Source organism: Lagopus leucura, unplaced genomic scaffold (assembly GCF_019238085.1).
Source record: "Lagopus leucura isolate 7727_CA_CO unplaced genomic scaffold, USGS_WTPT01 Super-Scaffold_100001, whole genome shotgun sequence".
Taxonomy (NCBI): Eukaryota; Metazoa; Chordata; class Aves; order Galliformes; family Phasianidae; genus Lagopus; species Lagopus leucura.
The window spans coordinates 42,517,956-42,537,098 of NW_024962262.1; the positions used below are offsets into that span (position 1 = coordinate 42,517,956).

General features: G+C 38.2%; 1 protein-coding gene across 5 annotated transcripts in view; it reads left to right on the top strand.

Moving 5' to 3' along the window:
* Window positions 1–13,537, top strand: part of ATP11A (ATPase phospholipid transporting 11A) — a 119,350-nt gene extending 105,813 nt beyond the window's left edge. For 2 of the 5 annotated variants that reach the window (XM_042867349.1, XM_042867350.1), the window contains exons 26-29: window positions 1,231–1,296; window positions 1,623–1,726; window positions 2,490–2,655; window positions 9,348–13,537. In XM_042867349.1, the coding sequence (XP_042723283.1) occupies window positions 1,231–1,296; window positions 1,623–1,726; window positions 2,490–2,655; window positions 9,348–9,605 (594 nt within the window). In that variant the 3' untranslated portion in view covers window positions 9,606–13,537. Of the gene's footprint in view, window positions 1–1,230; window positions 1,297–1,622; window positions 1,727–2,489; window positions 2,656–4,608; window positions 4,698–7,318; window positions 7,434–9,347 lie in introns of all 5 variants that reach the window. The other 3 variants (XM_042867351.1, XM_042867354.1, XM_042867352.1) reach the window with 3 other exon arrangements.
* Window positions 13,538–19,143: the final 5,606 nt, after the last annotated feature.

The window sequence follows — 19,143 nt, forward strand, 5'->3', positions numbered from 1 at the left end:
TCTGCCTTCATGCTGAAAACATTTCTCCTAATACCTAAGCAGGACTTTTCTTGTTACTTAGGACAATTATGTCCTGAGTAGACAGGCAGAATCACTTCCCTTTACCTGCTAATAGCATCCTTGTTAATATTTTATGAGGTTGGCCTTTACACCAGCACACTCAACTCAGGTTCAACTTATTCACCCCAACTAAGTCTCTTAAGTACTTTCCAGTAAAATTGCTTTGTAGGCAGTTGGCCCCATTATGCATTGGTGCATAGAATTGTTCTGCTCCTGGTGCAGAATCCTGCATTTGCTGAACTTCTTGAGATTAGTCAGCCCATTTCACCAAAAAGTTGACGTTCATCTCAATAGAATCCTTGCTTTCAGATTATCAGCTGCTTCTCAATTGGATATCATTTACAAATCTGTTGAGGGTATGTTCTGCTCCGTTGCTCAGACTGTTCATGAAGTTAAACAGTTTTGGTCTGTGACAACTCCTGGAGAACATCACCAGTAACTAGCCTCCAGTTACTTCATACTGCTACTGACATCTCTTTGGAGTCTGCTTGTCCAGCCAGTTTTCTGTTCATACAGCCTCACAGACTTTCACTCTTACTGCTCTCCAACCAACTGCCTGCCCAGTCATTTTTTCATAGAAAGCAAACTGGTTGATCAGGTGTGATTTGTTCATGGTAAATCATGCTGAATATTCACGATTTTTTTTAATTTATTTTTTATATTTTTATATTTGTACTTTACATACAAAATACAACCCCAAAAATACATCTAACAATACATTATCTTTACAGGGATCAAGGCGATCCTGACAAGCATATAATGTCCCAGGTTCTCTCCTTGCCCTCTTGTTAAAGATGGGCTTTGGGGCCTTTATCCAGTATTCATTTGCCTCCCCCTGTCACAGGGATTTTTCGTGGAACAGTAGCCTTGCAATCACGTGGGCCAGCTCTTTCAGCACATTTGGGCAAATCCCATACAATGTGTAGTATATGTATACACGAGGGCAAGAAAACAGAAAAATTTTCAGTGGATAGATCATCTAAGAATTCAGTGTTGCTTAACTGTCAATTCCTGGTATCTTTGTAATAGTAAGACATAGCTTTAGGACTGGACAATTCTGGACAATTCTGTTTATTCTTTTTATTTCTTTTGTCCAGTTTATTCTGGACAATTCATGAAGCAATGGAAGATATTACCTGTTATAACTGCCTTGGACCATTTTTTTTTTAGATGTTTGGAAACTGGACCTTTGGAACACTGGTGTTCACTGTGCTTGTATTTACGGTTACACTGAAGGTAAGATATGCTGTGTTTTATCCACTGAAACTTTCTTAGAGCTTGTTTTCTCATTGCTGCTTGCTAATACCACTTTCTGTCTACAACCATACATTGTAGGATATTAGTTTAAATACAGTTTTTGCAATCTACAGCTTCTTAACTGCGCCCAAAATTTAAGAAAAAAAAAATAAAAATAAAAACAAACTTTTTCCAGCTAGTTCTGTGTAAAATTCTTACCTTTTTTTCAAAAGGTGTCATTTTAGTTTGACTTTTACTATTTTTTTTTTTAATATTCTGTTGCTTGTAAATAGTAGTAATGCAATATAATGTATTGCTCTTTTCAGCTTGCACTAGATACACACTATTGGACGTGGATAAATCACTTCATGATCTGGGGATCACTGCTATTCTACATTGTCTTTTCTCTGCTCTGGGGAGGAATTATTTGGTATGAATCCTAATATAAATTGCATTGCAAATGTTACTTCAGAAACATAAATGTGTCATACATTTCATGTTTTTCCCCACAAATAACTCAATTTTGCTTTTATATATTGCAGAACTTTCAATTGCAGTCACGTTTTACATGCGTCGGTAATCATAATTACAGAATGCTCAGCTCTTCTTTCACTGTAAAGCTTTTAAAAATATTACAGTATGAGGAGAAGAATATCAGACCTCAGACTGCCAGTAAAACTGTCTCCATCAAAAATAGTCCAAGGGTTTGTTCATGTAGCTGAGGCTGTCTATCTGAGGTACAATTTCATAGAGTAGGTCAGGTGTGTGTTGCCTGGGGATTAGCCACCTGCATAGCAGCTTGTCTTGGAGGGAGGTAGCTGTAGCAGTCTATGTTAGAGCCAGGGAGTGGAACTCACACCAAAGTTGTGCGGACCATCAGGAGTCCTGTGTGAGGAGACTTTTATGAGATGTATGAGATCAGACTGTTTTTTATCTTTGCAAGGGAGAGGCAGCTTGGGAGAGAGGACAGCCTGGTATTTCCTACACCCTGACAGGCAAGAGGGAAGCAACTCTGTAGTCTGTGAATGTTTAGATGTCCTTTTGGAAATACTGGCATGGATAAATCCCAACAAACTGGGAAGTTAAACCTTCAGTATTTTATCATTTTTGTAACTTCTGTTTTTAACAGTGCCAGTCTTTTCTGTCTAATGTGTACTGAAGTGTAATATCTATCTAACTTTTTTTCTTGCCAGGCCTTTTCTCAATTATCAGAGGATGTATTATGTGTTCATGCAAATGCTGTCTAGTGGTCCTGCATGGCTGGGTATAATTCTGCTCATAACTGTTAGCCTTCTTCCAGATGTTCTCAAGAAGGTCTTATGCAGACAGTTGTGGCCTACAGCAACAGAAAGAATCCAGGTAAAAATATTTTTCCGTGTAATTAGTTTTTGATGTCACAAGTTTCTAATAATTAGACCTCTCTCAAGTTTAGAGATAAAATTTGAATAGAGGTTCCCCATCTCTGTGTATATCATTGGTTTTGTATACCAGCCACTTCTTTCACCAGCCAGCGTGCTGAAAGAAGCTGCGTACCATTTATAGAGTGGTAAATACTTGAATTGAATACTTTTGGTGATTGATACATTCCAATATCAGCAGCCAGTGGGAAATCAGTTGATAAGGATGGTGGGAGATAGCTATATGGTTCAACATGATTCTCGATTTGAGGAAATGAGTAAGGAGCTTGGGATCTCAGTGAGCATAGACAAGGGATGCTTATATCAGCCTGTACAGCAGTTATTCCTGCTGTCATGAAGTTATATTCACAGGTACTGCCCACACCCCCGAGTTGAGGTAATTATATTTTAAAGCAAGGAAATACATCTGTAGTCATTTTATGTCGTTAAGGAAACTCTAATACAGACGTTTTAGCATTTACTGTGCAAGCTGAATGTAGTTATCTAAAATGGAAAAGCAGCTAAAATAAGCTATGTTCAGAACCTGTAGGAAGGGAGCAAGCCATAATGTTGAAGATCCCTTTAAAGTAGGGTTTGCACAAGCAGCTAAAGTTCTATACCAACAAACTCTACAACTACATATGTGTTTGTTGTTGAATAAACCTGTAATTCGTACACTTAAAATAAACGTGATAAATATATAGTATGTTGATAGGGAATATGTCATGAATTCATGCCAACATTCATGTTACATTATCTGTAGAATCTTACAAACTATTTAATACTGAAGCAGGGCCTGATACAAAACAAACAAGTGTATTAAAACCTACTTTATTAAACATTTTTTCCTCCTTTATGTATCAACTTACATTTTATCTGTTTGATTCATTATTTCTATATACGTGTGCTTTGCTGTGCCAATGAGAAAAGTATTTTTAAATCTATTGTCACCTTTCTTCCAAACCCAAAAGCAGAAATTGTTGTGTAAATGCAAGCTTGCTCTGCTGAGACTTATAGAGAAGCCAACTTCTGGGGTAAACGTGGTGTTATTCTATGGGCATCAGACCAATCCCAACCAAAGATTTTGGGTGTATTTTTGACTCCAATAAATATTCACATGTTACATATGTTAGAAGGTGAAGAACAGTAGAAGTTTTGAACCTGATAGTTAATGTTATTGCCCTCACTCTTTTCAGCACATCAACTGCCATCATTAGATTAAACTAATGAGTTATTAGTGAGTATACGTGTAGGGATCAGATGACATTTAATGTTTATTGGAGAAGATACTTTGTGTTAAGAGGTAATGAATAAAGGAATTTCCAAGGACTGTAAAATTTCCCTTCTGCCAAAGGTAAAAAAATTCTTCTTACACCTGAAAAGTAAACCCACTTGCCATTGTTTTCTATTCCTTGAATATACCTTGGTGTAAAAATGCCTCACCTCAGGAGGGCGGGAAAGAAAGCAGAAAGCAAAGAAGTATTTCTAGGCAGATCAGCATTTAGCATTTCTCTATTTCAATATCTTTAACAGATCTCTCTGTCATATATGCTATTTGTGGTAGAAGTTGGTTTTGGTGTAGGTTCTGCATGCTTAATTGAAGTCTAACGAGAGAGAATGAGGCTGGGTTAATGCAAATACACAGCCCTAAATAAAGGAATTTCACCAACATCATATGTTAGTGCTGGAAAATGAATCGATTTCAAGGCAAACTTTGGGCTAACACTGGCAATATTCTTTTTTTAATATTTAGAACAAAATCTTTGACTTTTAACCAGATATATCCATTGTGTTTCTTCTTCCCTCTCTTTGTTTTCCTCCTGTCTTCCAATCTGCTTTGTCTAAATAACTGCTGCCTTGCTTTAAATATAAATGATGTGCACGGTTACCTCCTGCAATCTCCTGGGAAAATCAGACTAAACATCAGTGCCTTTCTGTTGAGCAGTCCACCATCTTTATGCTTTCTCAGACTTCAAGCAGTCTAAGTTTCTAATGGAACAAAAGGTGACTTTTTTTCTGCCTTTCTGCATGCTTGGCCATTTCATTCGAAGGACAGTAAAAAGTTTGTCATCAGAAGTTATTTACTGTACTCATTATCTCCATTTCTGATTCACATCAACTGTACTTTGCAAAATACTTGTAAATTTTTCCTATTTCTGTTTATTTATCGTGAGGATTCTATCAGTCATTGTCATAATCTGTCACTATCACCATCATTTTTGTCACGTTGTTACTGAATTCTACAAAATGTAGACTCGAGAATCTAAGATTCTTAGACCCCATTTTGTGTTTTTTGTGTTTCAATCGGCGAATGCATGTCTTGCTTGCATTGTAAATCACCAAGAGGAATAGTTGCCACATAGAGCAATAATTCTGAATATGCTGATATCCTACTTTGGTATGGAAAAGCTGGTACTGGAAGCCCTTTCAGAAGTCTTTCAAATTTATTAAAATATCCACTCTGCTGAAAATGCAACTTTTTTGCACTAAGTTATTTCTAGCAGGCATTATCAAATCTGTGCTTCTTTCTAAAAAGAAAATAGCTCAAGATTCAGAAGTCTATGAGATATAATTTAACAAAAGTAGAAGAAAGGCAGATAAATCTTGGCTTCACTGCAGTCTGCAAGAAAGCTCCTTTTGACTTCATATTATGAGGCTCTTGGTTTGGTTTCCATTACAGATTTTATGCCCTTAATTTTTAACAGATTAAGATGAAAAATCCATCTTCTTCCTTCCTTCAAAACTTATAGTCAATAAAAATGACCATAATTGTAGAAGTCACAAGGAAGATACACAAAGTTGTTTTCACTATTGCAAATTTTGACTAAAATTGGCTTTTAAGATCTTTTGGAAGATCTTTTGTTTGAAGTGAGTTTGAAACTAATACTGTTTTTAAACTTACTGCATTCCCATAAACTCTACAACCTTTTTGACGAAGGGCTTCTGGAACAGTTGGCAAGACTAACACAGGGCTAGCAGTCACCTTGCAGGTTACTAACTTAGTTCTGCTCAGACAATCAGATGGCACACAGCCTTTGAAGCAATTCTTGTCTTTCTTACCTATTCTATTACTTGGGTGTCGCTCCAGAGTGTGGTAGGTCATTGCTTACCATCGTCATCATTCAAAGTTTTTTAAACACTGCCAATCTAGTTCTGGGCTCTCGGAAAGATCTTTTCATTTATATATGCAGGTATACATTCATGTATGTATACGTGTATATGTGCATACATATATGTCCATATATGTATGTGTGTATATATGTGCATATATACGCAACTTGTTGACTTTCTTGTGCTGAAACATTAACTCTGCAAAAGCTTTGGAGGAATCGGTTGTCTTTGGTAATTTAAATCACAACTTGCTCACGTCTGTCACACTTAGTCGCAGTGAGTATTTGGCTCAATGAAACAAGCTGAATTTTGTTCTTCAACTGGAAAATATGCTGCTGTAATGTTTCTTTCAGCCTTACCTTTGAAGAGGCAATAGGACTTTTTTAATATCCAGCTTATATTAATTGATGATATTTCTTTTTTCTTAATTCTCTCATTGAGAAGCTAAGCAGTTTTGTTATGGAAAACGTAACTTCGCTTTGAATTATTTTCTTTTCATTTTAAATTGTCACTTCGATGGACAATGTTTCTGTACTCCCAAGTATTTCTAGCTGAAATACCAGGCCTTTTGGTTGTGAGCTGTAAATAACTTCTACGTTTTCATCCCTTTTTAAGAAATATTTTTCCTTTTGCTTCTCATTGATGGTTTTCATACTTTGCTTTCACTTCAGTCATCAGATCAGCCCATCAGGCCCAGCGTGGAATCTCCGCCCTTTGCTGCTCCCACCACCCTGCTTTTGCCTGGGGAAGCCTTTCTGTGGACTCACCATCTTTCTGTTTTCCTCACTGGGCTTGGCTGCTGTTGCACACAAAACAGCACGGGCCTCTTAAAGAAGCCAGCTGTTGCCTTTGTTACGTGTTGGGCTCCTCTTCTACAGAAAACAAAGAAATGATCCTGCTGTTGAAATATTTGAATCCCATACAAGAAGTTACCATAATAACTGCCTTGCCCCTGTTCAGCAGGTGGTAATGGTTAGGTTGTAAGCCTTCATCAACGCTGACGCCATCACCTTCTGTATAGTGCAGTGCTCCAGTAGTTCTTGGAAGAAGCAGAACATCCACTCCTTAATTTGGAGTGCCTGGACTGGCTGGGAGAGAGGTCCCTAAGGAAATACTGGGCCAGTGGGGCTGCCCTACAGGGCACTGCTCCATGTGCAGCCACATGGCATCATATCAAAGGGAGGTCTTTTATTGATAAATAATATACTTTATTGTCAGCAGGGAGCCCATGTTACTTAGTCATGCCACAGTTTAAACACTTTAAATGAGAGTAATTAAGTATTTTTAACGGTTTGAAATTGAATTGTGAAAGTATGGCTCAAACAATTAGACCTCAGGATCAAGTAATAGAAACTTTGCTATGCTCTGGATAACCTTTCCCTTTTAAATCTATCAGAAAATCTGTCACTATATAGGGCCCTGCTACAATAGTTAGACCTGTACCAAATGGTACAATTCATTCATATTTCTCTCCTGTGTTCAGCAAGTCTCACTGTTTTTCCTCATCCTTGCAGAAGAGTATGAGACATAAAACAGCCCTAAATGCACTGGTGAACAGCGATGGGCCACTTCTTGAAGGAACTCTTTCAGCTTCGAGCCATAATTAGATCAAAGCTAGGTAACAGTACTGTACGTGTTGCCAGTTTGGATGGATTTCTATTGGTGAACTGTACTATTTACAAATCAACTGTTTCCTCCAGAGTTTTTCCTGTATTTCATCAATATTGATGCAAAATAATTATGTTTTATTTGGAGAGCCTAGTTGTTGCAAAAGATGTTCTGTGTCACAGGTAAGCTCTTTTTGTCTCAGACACTTGGTCATGTGAGGAGGACAGTGTGTCTGTGTGAGTGGATATACCCATATTAAAGTCCAGTTAATGCATGGTGTTACAAATAGGTTTTGTTTTACATCTGTTTTGTAAGAGCAGCAGTTATTACAGCAGGGTGTGCTTGCATTACGCTGCGGTGTCAAATACATGAAGTCAGAAGTCTCACACATCAGCAATTTATCTCTTATCTCTCATGTTTTTCGATACATGCATAGACCAAATGCAGACAGTAAAACAGAGAGATTGTCATACAGAAAGAGTTGATTTATTTGTGAGTAGGACCCTGGGTCAGGGGCTGTGTGTCTGGGGCTGTGCATCTGCCAGTATCTACTGCCTTTAGTGACTGCTGAACAATTAGCAGTAGAAAGCCCCAAAAAATACCGTTTTATCTTTAGAAAGAGTAACTAAAATCTTCACTTTGTAGCTGGAGGAATAGGAAAAAGAACTTATACAGTGTAGGACTGCACTGCCCACTGACATTTCCAAAAGAAAGTTAGCTGCTCTGTTATCTGTTTCCCTAAATTTTTCTGTACTAATGTTAGTATTTGATCTATATGTGTGTAAAAGAATACAGGCTTTGTTGCTAGTGAGCAGTTTGGTACAGTTCACTGACTCTCTTCGAGAGAAACTGTTTTAAGAGAACTTTCTACATACTTTTGGTTATGTTAGCACAGCAGTTCAAGCTTGTGATTGGCATTGAAAGTAGTAAGCTATGTTATTATTGCTATCTGTAAGCTATGTTATTATTTTGGGAATTTGTCCCTCTTATTACTGTGTTAATGTTAACAGGGAAGGAGGAAATCCATGATCAAGACTAGAATATTAACTGGCTTAAATAGTACTCATGGAGAGAATCATTGATAATGCTTGTCCAAATCATGGTTAGAATGCATTAGTATCTTAAACATGGTCATATAACCCACATAGCCCTATGTCTGGAAATTAAAAGTACATTTCATGAGGAGATAAGATAATCTCACTGGGGGAAGTGCTGTGCTGCCTTCCTTCTAGTCTGTTCATTCATTTCATGGTCTTGTCATGTACTATGGTAATAGCATGGTCCTGAGTATTTTCAGACTAGGGGTGCCAATTCTGCCACGCGTGGGATGATTGTGTGGTATAGATAAACATTAATGGACAATTAGACTAAGATAAACCTGCTGTTATGATTGCCTACAGGTACTTTATGCTACATATAAACCTGAGCAGTTCCAAAGCCTGGCATTGCTTAGAAGTACAAAACAAATGCACTAAAAACCTCTGGAAATTCTGTCTATTGGCTCAAACCAACTGTAAAGAATTCCTTCTCATTGGAAGTACAGGGCAAAGTAGTTGAGTCTGTTCTGCCTCCAAATTCCCCCTAAGAATACCTGACTAAAAAAAGTTCTGAGGTAAAAAGAGGTACAAAAAGAGATTGCATGGTGAATTATAAAACTAGATTTAAAAAAAAGAACAACACAACAATCAACTTGAAAGCAGTCCTCTGTGTCTTCATCTCTTCTCTAGAGAACCCATTATCAAGCTTAGAGATTATATGTAAAATTGCACCTAATTCTTTAGGTCTTGATATACAACCAGTCATGTTCAAAGAGGGATTTTACCTTCACATGAAGCAAATAGCCAAAGAGGCAATTTAGTGGAAGGCAGACAGCGTGCAAGATTAGGCTCTTATCTCTGAAATCACCTATTTACTTGCTTTTCTTTTTCTCAACAGAATGCATCAAGGCACCGTCGGGACCACATCTCGGAATTCACACCTCTTGCCTGCCTCAAAAGCCCAAGATACAGGAGCAATGACTGCAGCAGTTCCCCAGCAAGAAGGTCTCATTCTCGTTCTAAAAAAACAATGTTTACGCACTGGAGAGGCATTGATTATTCAGTGCTTCCATCTGTCTTTGGCTACTCAAATAAGCATTGTCGTTCCAGTGCAGGCTACCGCTACAGTGGGTCAGGTTTGGAAACGTCTGTATGACAGAACACCAATTCAAGCCTTTAAAAACTGTACCTTTGTTTATTTCTTTTTTTAGGAAACAGACATGTCACAGAAGTATATCAAACTATATGTGGCTTTTGCTGTCTGAGGTATTGCTCAGACAAACAGGATCAAGAGCTAGAAGTATGAAACCTTCCAGGCCGATAGGCCTCCTTTCTATGTTTTGAACTACTGGGGCAATGAACAATCTGCACAGTCTGGTACTGTGAGACTGGTAGCACTAAAATTTACTCATCTTCCTGTGTCAAGATTCTTGTGCATTTATTGTTTCTGTCATCTTTAGTCATTTTGTTACTTGAAGTGTATAGTTTCAGTCAGTGACCTACATTCTGAGATCAACAGTTTTAATTTTCAGCCAGAAGCGATGACCTCAGTTATCTCCGATGAAAGTTTCCTAAAGCATATTACTAAGTGCTGTTTCTGATTTTCCTCTATCCTTTTTCTTTCTTTGCTTTTTCTGTAGAACAAACTGGTGTTTCCTCTGTGCAAATCTGCTTTCAAGAAACACTCTCTAATGTTCACTTCCTTGTAAGTGGCCAAATCAGGGCCTCGTGTGGTTTTGAGTTAGTCCTCCCCTGTAGAAAAACAGGCAAAATGATCCTTGTGTAGAGTACGTGCACTCTATATGAAGTCAAGTTGGCTGTTCAGTAGGTATCATCAGTGTCGATATCTACAGAAAAATTGAATGTAAGGATTTTGCCTCCGGTGTCTTCGTGAATTCGTCAAGGATGCAGGTACGCAGTGTTCCCACTTCTTAACTATCTCCATGCTTTTAAAGTATGCATACTAGTAAGTATAGTAGTAAGTTTTATACAGAGAACCTTTTTGGTTTGTTTTTTTCCCCCCTCAAAAAAAAAGGCTATTTTTGCAAATAAGCATCTTTTATTATCCTTTTAGTTTTGACTTTTTATTTCTTTAGGGTTTTTTTGTTTTTTTTTAGTGATAAGACCTAATTGGCTGAGGAGATGCATTGCAATGCAAGAAATACCCAACTGTTAAGTTTTGCAAGCAAACCAGTAGGTGGCACACCGCTATTACTAACAGCTGAAACATAATTATAATAGAAATTAGTTTGACTGCAAAGATTCTGTTTGTATTACTTCAAGTATGACAGCCAACTTTTACTTCTATTTTCTCTGCTACGTTTATGTTACCTTGCACTTATTCAACTATTAGCTGTGTCCTTGTCTCGTTTCTTTAGTCCAGTGTTTTATTTTGGGGTACAAAACTACCTGAAGGAATAATCCAATTTCAGTCTAGTTTAGCCTGGTGTTTTTAACTCGTTAATAACCACAGTCTTTAAATACTTGTGGGAGGATATTAACTAAAAATGTGTTGCAGTGTGAAAATGAAAACAAAGTATTTGGAATCAGAGCTGCAGTCTTTATTGGAAGACTTGAGCAAAACAGTAGCTGTGTGTTTAATGAACATGAGTGGTGGAGAAAAATGACTTCCCATAGAGACAAAATGGTTTACTTAATAATTTACTTTTGAGTAAGAGAAAAATCAACTCGGTAGGAAATGTTTCACACAATATTCTGAGTGACTTTCCTGTTCAACAAGTAGTGAAATATTGAATATTCCCTGAGACAAGCAGATTGTAAAGTCAGCAGTGAAATTTTCATCATACCAAAGAAAAGGGAAGAATTATAAAAGGCTGATGGTGAGCACCACAGATGAAGGTATCTTTACCATTTGACATGTAGCACTTTTGTGTTTCAAAGAATGTCCTCATAGCAGCAACATTTTGAAATACATAAACGTGTATATGAGTGTGGGAGTGTGTACATATATATGCCATTGCATACTTGAATGTTGGTCAGTTCAAACCATCCCCTACATAAAACACTGGTGTATATATTTTTTAAACAAAGTTATTATGCGTATAAATTTTATACCAGTAGCAGTGACAAATTTCTTGTGTGTAGTTAACAAATTATTTGTAATGTATTTTTTAGAAATCTTAAAATTGCCTTTGCACTGAAATATTTTTCATACTGTAGCTATTTATAAATCTGTTTTACGCATACATTTGTTAACACACCATTTCTATTTTTTTTAAGTATATATGTTTTGAAGGCTTTTTTTATACTTATGAGTTTTGGCCACTTAAATTTAGCTTAGAGTGAAGTTGTGGCTGAATGTTAAAATTTTAATGAATGTTAAATTAGAAATATAGATCAGTTGCTCTGTCAGTGTCACCCAAACCATTAATGATTTGCTGGCAATTAGAGCGATACACTTTCTGTGCTGTACTGTTACTGCTAGCTTTTCTATTCTATAAACCCTCCTGCTTTTTTCTTCTTGAGTTCCATCTTTTAGCCTTAAATAAGGAGATTTTTTGCTCGATGATTTTGAAAGTGCTGCATTCCCGTTCAGCCTGTTAACAAAGCAGTTCATTGCAAACTTAGTGTAGACCAGCACTTAGAATATTTACAATATTATTCATGCTGAAACACCTCTTTATGTGTTTGGGAAATTTTAGTTGAATGTGTCATTTTTGGAGGAGGAAAAGTGCTTGAATTTAAGTGGAAATTTCTGCTTTGATTTAGCAATATTTCTACCTTTAAAAGTCGGTACTGTTTATTAAAATAGACCATTTGATGGAAAACCCATAGAACACCAACATTTCACTTGATAGGTTTTTGTTTCTGTTCCTATTGCCATGCAAACTTAGCCCACTGCAGCAGGTGGCAACTTGGAGTTAATCTGTAAACCGACCAGGCAATACCAAGATGAAAACTTAGAAGTTAGATCAAAATGAATTAGAATGTTTTATTATGGATGGGGCACTGAAAGGAGACTGGTTTCTATATATTGTAAGAATGGGGAAAAGTATAAAAATCTATATAACTTCCTAACTCGCCTTGTTTAAATCGTTGCAGCTTTAACAGCATAATGTCTCCATAACTGCTTCTATAAATGTCTTGAAACTGGTAAGCGCTAACCAAATGTATCTGAAGACTTAGAAAGTATTTCAAGCTTTTCAGCCACTGAAGTTCGTATATTCCTGCAGTGGCTCGTGGCAAAAGATGTGGATCTTTTTGGTTTTACACTGTACAATAATTGTTTGTTCAGCCACTTAATATAAAAGCTTACAGTTTACTTTCTTGCTTGCATTAGCCTGTCTTGTCCCAACTGGCTTGCAAATACAAAAGGAAAAAGATAGCCAAATTGAGCACTGCACTACTTTTCTTTTTGGAAGCCAGTGGGGTCATTGTGCTCATGCTACTGTCTCTGTTAAGAAAGCTTTAATGGAAATTTGTGAAAGTATTGTGAAAGTTAAAAAGTACGCGATTCTACTTTGCAGAATAATCTACAAATCCATCGATGAAGCTTTAATTTTTTACCTTATGAGAATTCACACGATTTTAACATGCATGGTCTCTAACAAGTTCTGTGCTACGTACGCACTCCATTTTACATGTCCTTCCATGACTGAATGTAAAGTAGAATCTGCGAAGTGCTGCCCAGGGGCTGGGGGTAGTTATCGGTGCATTAACATTAAAGATGTCTGTAGTCATCAGCACCAAATACTAACTTATTTTTATTGTACAATTATAGGTGCATTTATTTGAAAATAAATCAGCCTTCAAATCTAATGTTTAGATTATCCTATACCACTTCATTTATTTGATTTGAAGAGTCAGTGTGTGAATACATTACTGTAAAGTTTCTTTTCAGTGCTATTTTTAACTTTAATTTCTGTAGATAACCAAATATAACTTGTTTATATTCAGTCACGTTTTGGATCCTTACGTTGAACATATGAGCAGGAGACATGGATCTGCTTGCAATAAATATAAACATTCAGAACTGGTTTAAGTTTGCTCACGAGTAATTAAAACCGAGTATGAATATGAAATGATTTCATATTAGTCTGTAATAAAATGTAAGTAGAGAACAGAAAATGGATTGAGTGTTTGATTCTGCTGCTGAATATGCTTGTAGTCACGTCTGCTCTCAGAGTATCGCGGCCAGTTAAAAAAAACAAGCGGAACATTCAAAGAAGACTAAAAGGTGAATGATGCGAGGGGTGCTGCAAAGCTGATCCAAATCAGTACCAGCCCAGGAGAGCTTCATTCTTCCCACATTGGTTGGGTTAGTGCTAAAGTTCCTTACAATCCAAGCTAGTAAAGCTGCACATAAGAAGATCTGTACTTCCTTGCAGTCCTGCTACCCAGAGCTAGTTCACCTTTCTCTGCATTGTTATCAGTTTAAAGAAATGGAATTAAAGGCAAAGCCAGTGTGCTCTGCCATCTGAGTTGGCAGCAGTGTTCTTACAAAGCAGGCTGATTGCACAAATGTTTATCATTTTCTTTTGTTTGGTGGTACCATGGGACATCCTGTACTTTGGACATCGTTACAGAGCACGATAACAAACATCTTGACACCATGAACCTGAAGCTACCCCAGATTGCTTCCACAAAGCAGGTCAGAGCAGTAGGTGAGGTGCCTCCCTCTTTCTTCAGTCTGATCCAGTATTTGATCCAGTGGCTGGCAGCCCTGCCTGTGGCAGGGGGTTGGAACGTGATGATCCTTGAGGTCCCTTCCAACCCAAGCCATTCTGTGATTCTTGATGAGGCTGCATAGAATGCTTAGGCATTCTGTGTATTGACTTTTCTGTTCGCAAAATAAAAATGTTAGAGTAACAGATTTCTGCTTGTAACAACTATTTATCCGAATAATGCAAGCCCATTTACCTACCGTATCCCTTTTGTTCATCGAGAAGTGTTGGGTTTTCTACTGAATGAGCTGTGGTGGGGGTGGTTTGAAGGGAAAAAGGTGAATCTGGAAGCTGTTTTCCCCTTTCTTCATATAATGAACTAAAAAATGCACAAATTGGAATTAGATAAAAAATTGAAAGAGGAATGGGATGCATATGGATTTCAGGAAGAACACGGTAGCACAAGGAAGAAGTCACATTGTAAGTAGGCAACTTTCTATTTTGTATGTAAAAATGTTAAATTGTTTAAAGGATAAAAGGGCAGAAAGAGTGATTTCTCATTATTAATTCTAAATTGAATACCGTTTTCCTTGAGCTCTTTAAATTACCCTTTTCTAGTAAGTTACATCATAAATTAATTGAAAGCTGTTTCTTCTATAAGGACACTACTTTTTTCCTTTTTGCAATATATACAATGCTGCTCTATAAACTATTTCAAGAGGTCAGTTTTGGTATTAACTGAAATAGGTTGGAGGCAGACTGAAATTTCATGTTTTTCCTTTATGCACATTCTGATTTCCTGAGCTGATACTCAACAGGAAGTTCAAAATGATTTTTTAGTGTTCCAATAAAGCTTTGTTTCTGTGTGTTTCCATTATGTATCCTTACAGGTCCTTTCATTTTAATTTCATTCAAATGCTAAAGCAAAGTCAAGTCATTCAAGTCATTTTTTTAATGGTGAGTCTGCAGTAAAGTAATGGTGGTGAGTTTTAATAATTGAAGTCTTTACTTTCCAGTTATGGGAGACAAATAGGAATAGTATTCAATTTTCAACCCCCAAAAGGTTTGTTGTTGTTTTCTATTATTCATTTCAGTTAAAACAGTCTGGCACGTTAAGCTTTTAAAAATACATACGATGCAGTGTCCTCTTCAGTTTGTGGGGCCACTAGTCAGGTTATGTCAAGGAGAGCTGTTAACACCCAGTCTCATCCATCACTTCATGGATATGCTTCTTGCTCCTAACAAGCAAAGCAATCCTAATAGTTGTCCAAAAAGCATAACAATACTTACCTTGAGATTTTAAATATATTTTGAAAAGATGCTTGACTGAAATGCTAACATCAAAACCAAATCTGAAATCTAATCTGATCTTGCAATCTAATAGATGCTGAGCCTTAGAAAAGAAGGAAAATAAGTCCTCGATCCATGTAGCACCACTGAGTGATATGCTGACCTTCATGTCAGTAAATGCTTCCAATCCAATAGCAGTAATATTCTTCCACAGATATTTTTCTCCAGTTCTACGCGGATTATAAATGCATAGCTAGTGAAAGTTGTCAGCATTAATTAGGTTGAGCTCTATCTGCGTATTTCCAGCTATGAAGAGGGATTGTGTTCCCTTCTAATAGAGTTAAGAGTTTAGAAAGAGAAACCTTGCCTAGTCAGGGAATATAAACAAGACTGAAGTGAGACTTCATCTCACCAATGGAGAGATACAGCTCAGTAACAACAGAGATGCACTTGGCTTTAAAGTGACTCTTAGCAAGTGAATTAGTTTGACCCAAAGGAACAGAGGTGTCTTGAAAACTAAGGCTGTGGTTTGTAACATAACTGCACCAAATGTTTGCAAATCATTGTACTTAAGGGGACTTGTCCAGATGGAAAAAAAGCTGCATGTCCTTCCATTGTAGATGATACTGCAGCCCAATGTGTCACCTCTGACCTCTCAGTAAGGCCCAAAGCCAATAATCATGCCCCAGGGGAGGCTTAGGTTGGATATCAGGAAACACTTCTTCACAGAAAGGGTTGTTAAGCACTGGAATTGGCTCCCCAGGGAGGTGGTGGAGTCACCATCCCTGGATGTGTTTAAAAACCGTTTGGATGCGGTGCTCAGGGACATGATTTAGCGGAGGGTTGTTAGAGTTAGGGTAGGATGGTTAGCTTGTGGTTGGACTCCATGATCTTTAAGGTCTTTTCCAACCTGAGCAATTCTATGAATCCACCTTCCTTGGTGGCCCTAGGCTGCTGTCTGGTTGTGGGAAATGCCCAGCTAGCTGATACCCTCTCACCTCATTGAATACTTATCCGAGCAGCTGCACAGAAGCTGTATTTACATCCACCATAGTGCACGGCCAGAATGTTTCCTCAAACTGAACTCGATCTGGACACAGATAAACTATAATTACAGTGCATGCATACACTCATCAGAAACTACTAAGGAGTTCCCAAACAGGAAATGATATCATTTTGATACTGACATCTTTAATATACTTTTTATTTTTATTATTATTTCCCCTGGAAGTTCCTTTTCAGCACTCCCCGTTTTCCTTCTCAAGAAAGAAACCATTCTTTCCTTATGTGATCAAGCACAGTCCAATGTAGGGTAATGAGAAAGATCTTTATTTGTGCTACCTCACAGCTCACTGAACAGGCAAAGCAGGTGGCCTGATGTGGTACAGTCACCACCACTGGTTATTGCCCTGCTCACTTCTATCCAGAAAACACGAATATCCCACATACAGCACTGAGAAGGGAGGTTCCTTTCCCCACCTGCTCTCTTCACAGCCTCTCCAGCGTGATGAACCTCTATTACAAATCCTGGTTTCACATCCATTTATGCTAGTTGCTCAGAAAGAATACATGATCTGATGAGACTTTTTCAATTGCTTTCACCATAAAAAGTTGTGATTTGAAGATATTGGGGAAAAAAATGAATTAAATTTACCCATTAACCCATTAAATTTACTGCAAACTACCCGTATCCTAGAATTTTACTTAACTGACAAATTACCTGGCCATTCCCCTGTCTGAAGGTCTCCAGGGAGAAACTCTTTAAGATGGGCAGCATTTGTAAGACAAAAGGAAGTGTCATTTTTCATATTTACCCAGGGACTTGATGGTAACATGGAGAGGCAATGATATTTAGATTCTGCCACACACACACACCAAGGAAATTAATATCCATATCTTAATGATACATTTCCCTCACACTGTTCTTGCTCTGCATCAGTCGTGATGACAGCCTTCAGAAAGCTCTTGGCAACGTGCCACCCTCCTTAGCCTATCCGAATATTACTCATGCAGTCAACTTTGGCATCTTTTTTTTCCAGATGCAGTTCATGAGAACCATCTGCCAATTCTTTATTTCCAAATTTGCATGAACAAAAAGCTGTGAGAATATCTTAATTTTACTGGCAACTCATCTGTTCATCCATGAAATCTCCCCCTCACCCATAGAAACTCAAGAGTTGTTGCTATCGCAGACCAGCAAATGATTGTTTTTCAGAAGATACTCGTGCTTTTCATGAGTTTCATATCTCACCACCTTTATTAACTTTTTGACTACGAAGATTTGCACCCACCTTGCTTTTCCCAGAGGAGCACACTTAACAATTCTGATTTATCCTAACGGTTTTGTATTCAAGTATTGAGCTCAGGCAGTGTGATTCTACTGGTTTAAGGAGGAAAGTGGATGTTGTGCAAAAAGCCCCAAGCAATGCTGCTGGGCACTATCCCAGGATACTCTTGTCACTCATCTTTTTTCTTACTGTCTATGTGTGAGCACTACAGATTCAATATTAAATATGTTGGCTAGGAACATGTTATAGTAGCATGAAAAAGGTTTGTCTTATACACAGAGTTCACTCATAGTTTGACCTGTCGACGTGATAACTGCCTGTTTTTTCAGCATTTGCCTGTAACCCATCTTTCATGCTGTCATTCCACATGTATTTCATCTCACTGTCATGTTACACTGCTCTTGAGGGAACTGGACTAGTTTAGCTTGGAGAAGAGAAGGCTCCAGGGAGACCTCATGGTGGCCTTCCAGTACTTGAAGGGAGCATATGAACAGGAAGGGGAACGGCTGTTTACAAGGGTGGATTGTGATAGGACAACAGGGAATGGTTTTAAACTGAGTCTGAAGTTTAGGTTAGATGTTAGGAGGAAGTTTTTCACACAGAGGGTGGTGACACACTGGAACAGGTTGCCCAAGGAGGCTGTGGATGCCCCATGCCTGGAGGCATTCAAGGCCAGGCTGGATGTGGCTCTGGGCAGCCTGGTCTGGTGGTTGGTGACCCTGCACATAGCAGGGGGTTGAAACTGGATGATCTTTGTGGTCCTTTTCAACCCAGGCCATTCTATGGTTCTATGACTTTATAATAGGGTTCGTGGGCTGCAAATTCATTTATTCTCTACTACCACACTGGATGTAGTCAAAACTAACGTGTTATTCTTTACTACCTTTTTTTTAAAAAAAAAAAAGAAATGTCATGTTTTCCAGTCCTAACATCATCTTTCTCTAACTATCAGTCTGTTCCAGGTGTTTCATGGCACACAGTCCCAAGCCCTGATCCACAGTTTGTGTTCCCCACAGAACAACCAGCAGTATGCATGACTTAGAAATCCCTTCTTTCCACACTGCAGCCCAAAGCACACCATATTCTTAGTCCCAGGAACTTTTCCACTCCTCTCCCTCCCTTATAAGCAGGAATTTACTGGGAGCTGAGTATCTGAACAACTCTGGCACCACGAGGTGGTGGATGCCCCGCTCCTGGGGAGATTCAAGGTGAGGCTGGATGGGGCACTGAGCGCCCTGATGGAGCTGTAGGTTTCTCTGTTCACTGCAGAACCAGATGGCCTTTAAGGCTCCCTTCTAACTCAAACAGATTCCATGAACTCAACATCAAATCTGATCCAGGAAGACAAGTGTGAGATTCAGGTTCAGACAAAGCTGTGTCTACCATGCAGGTGTCTGAGCTCCCACCAGAGCCAGCAGAAGATTCCCCACTGAATGGCACACTAACAACAGAGTACCTACAACTTAACCTATTGTTAATCAGTCAAGACATT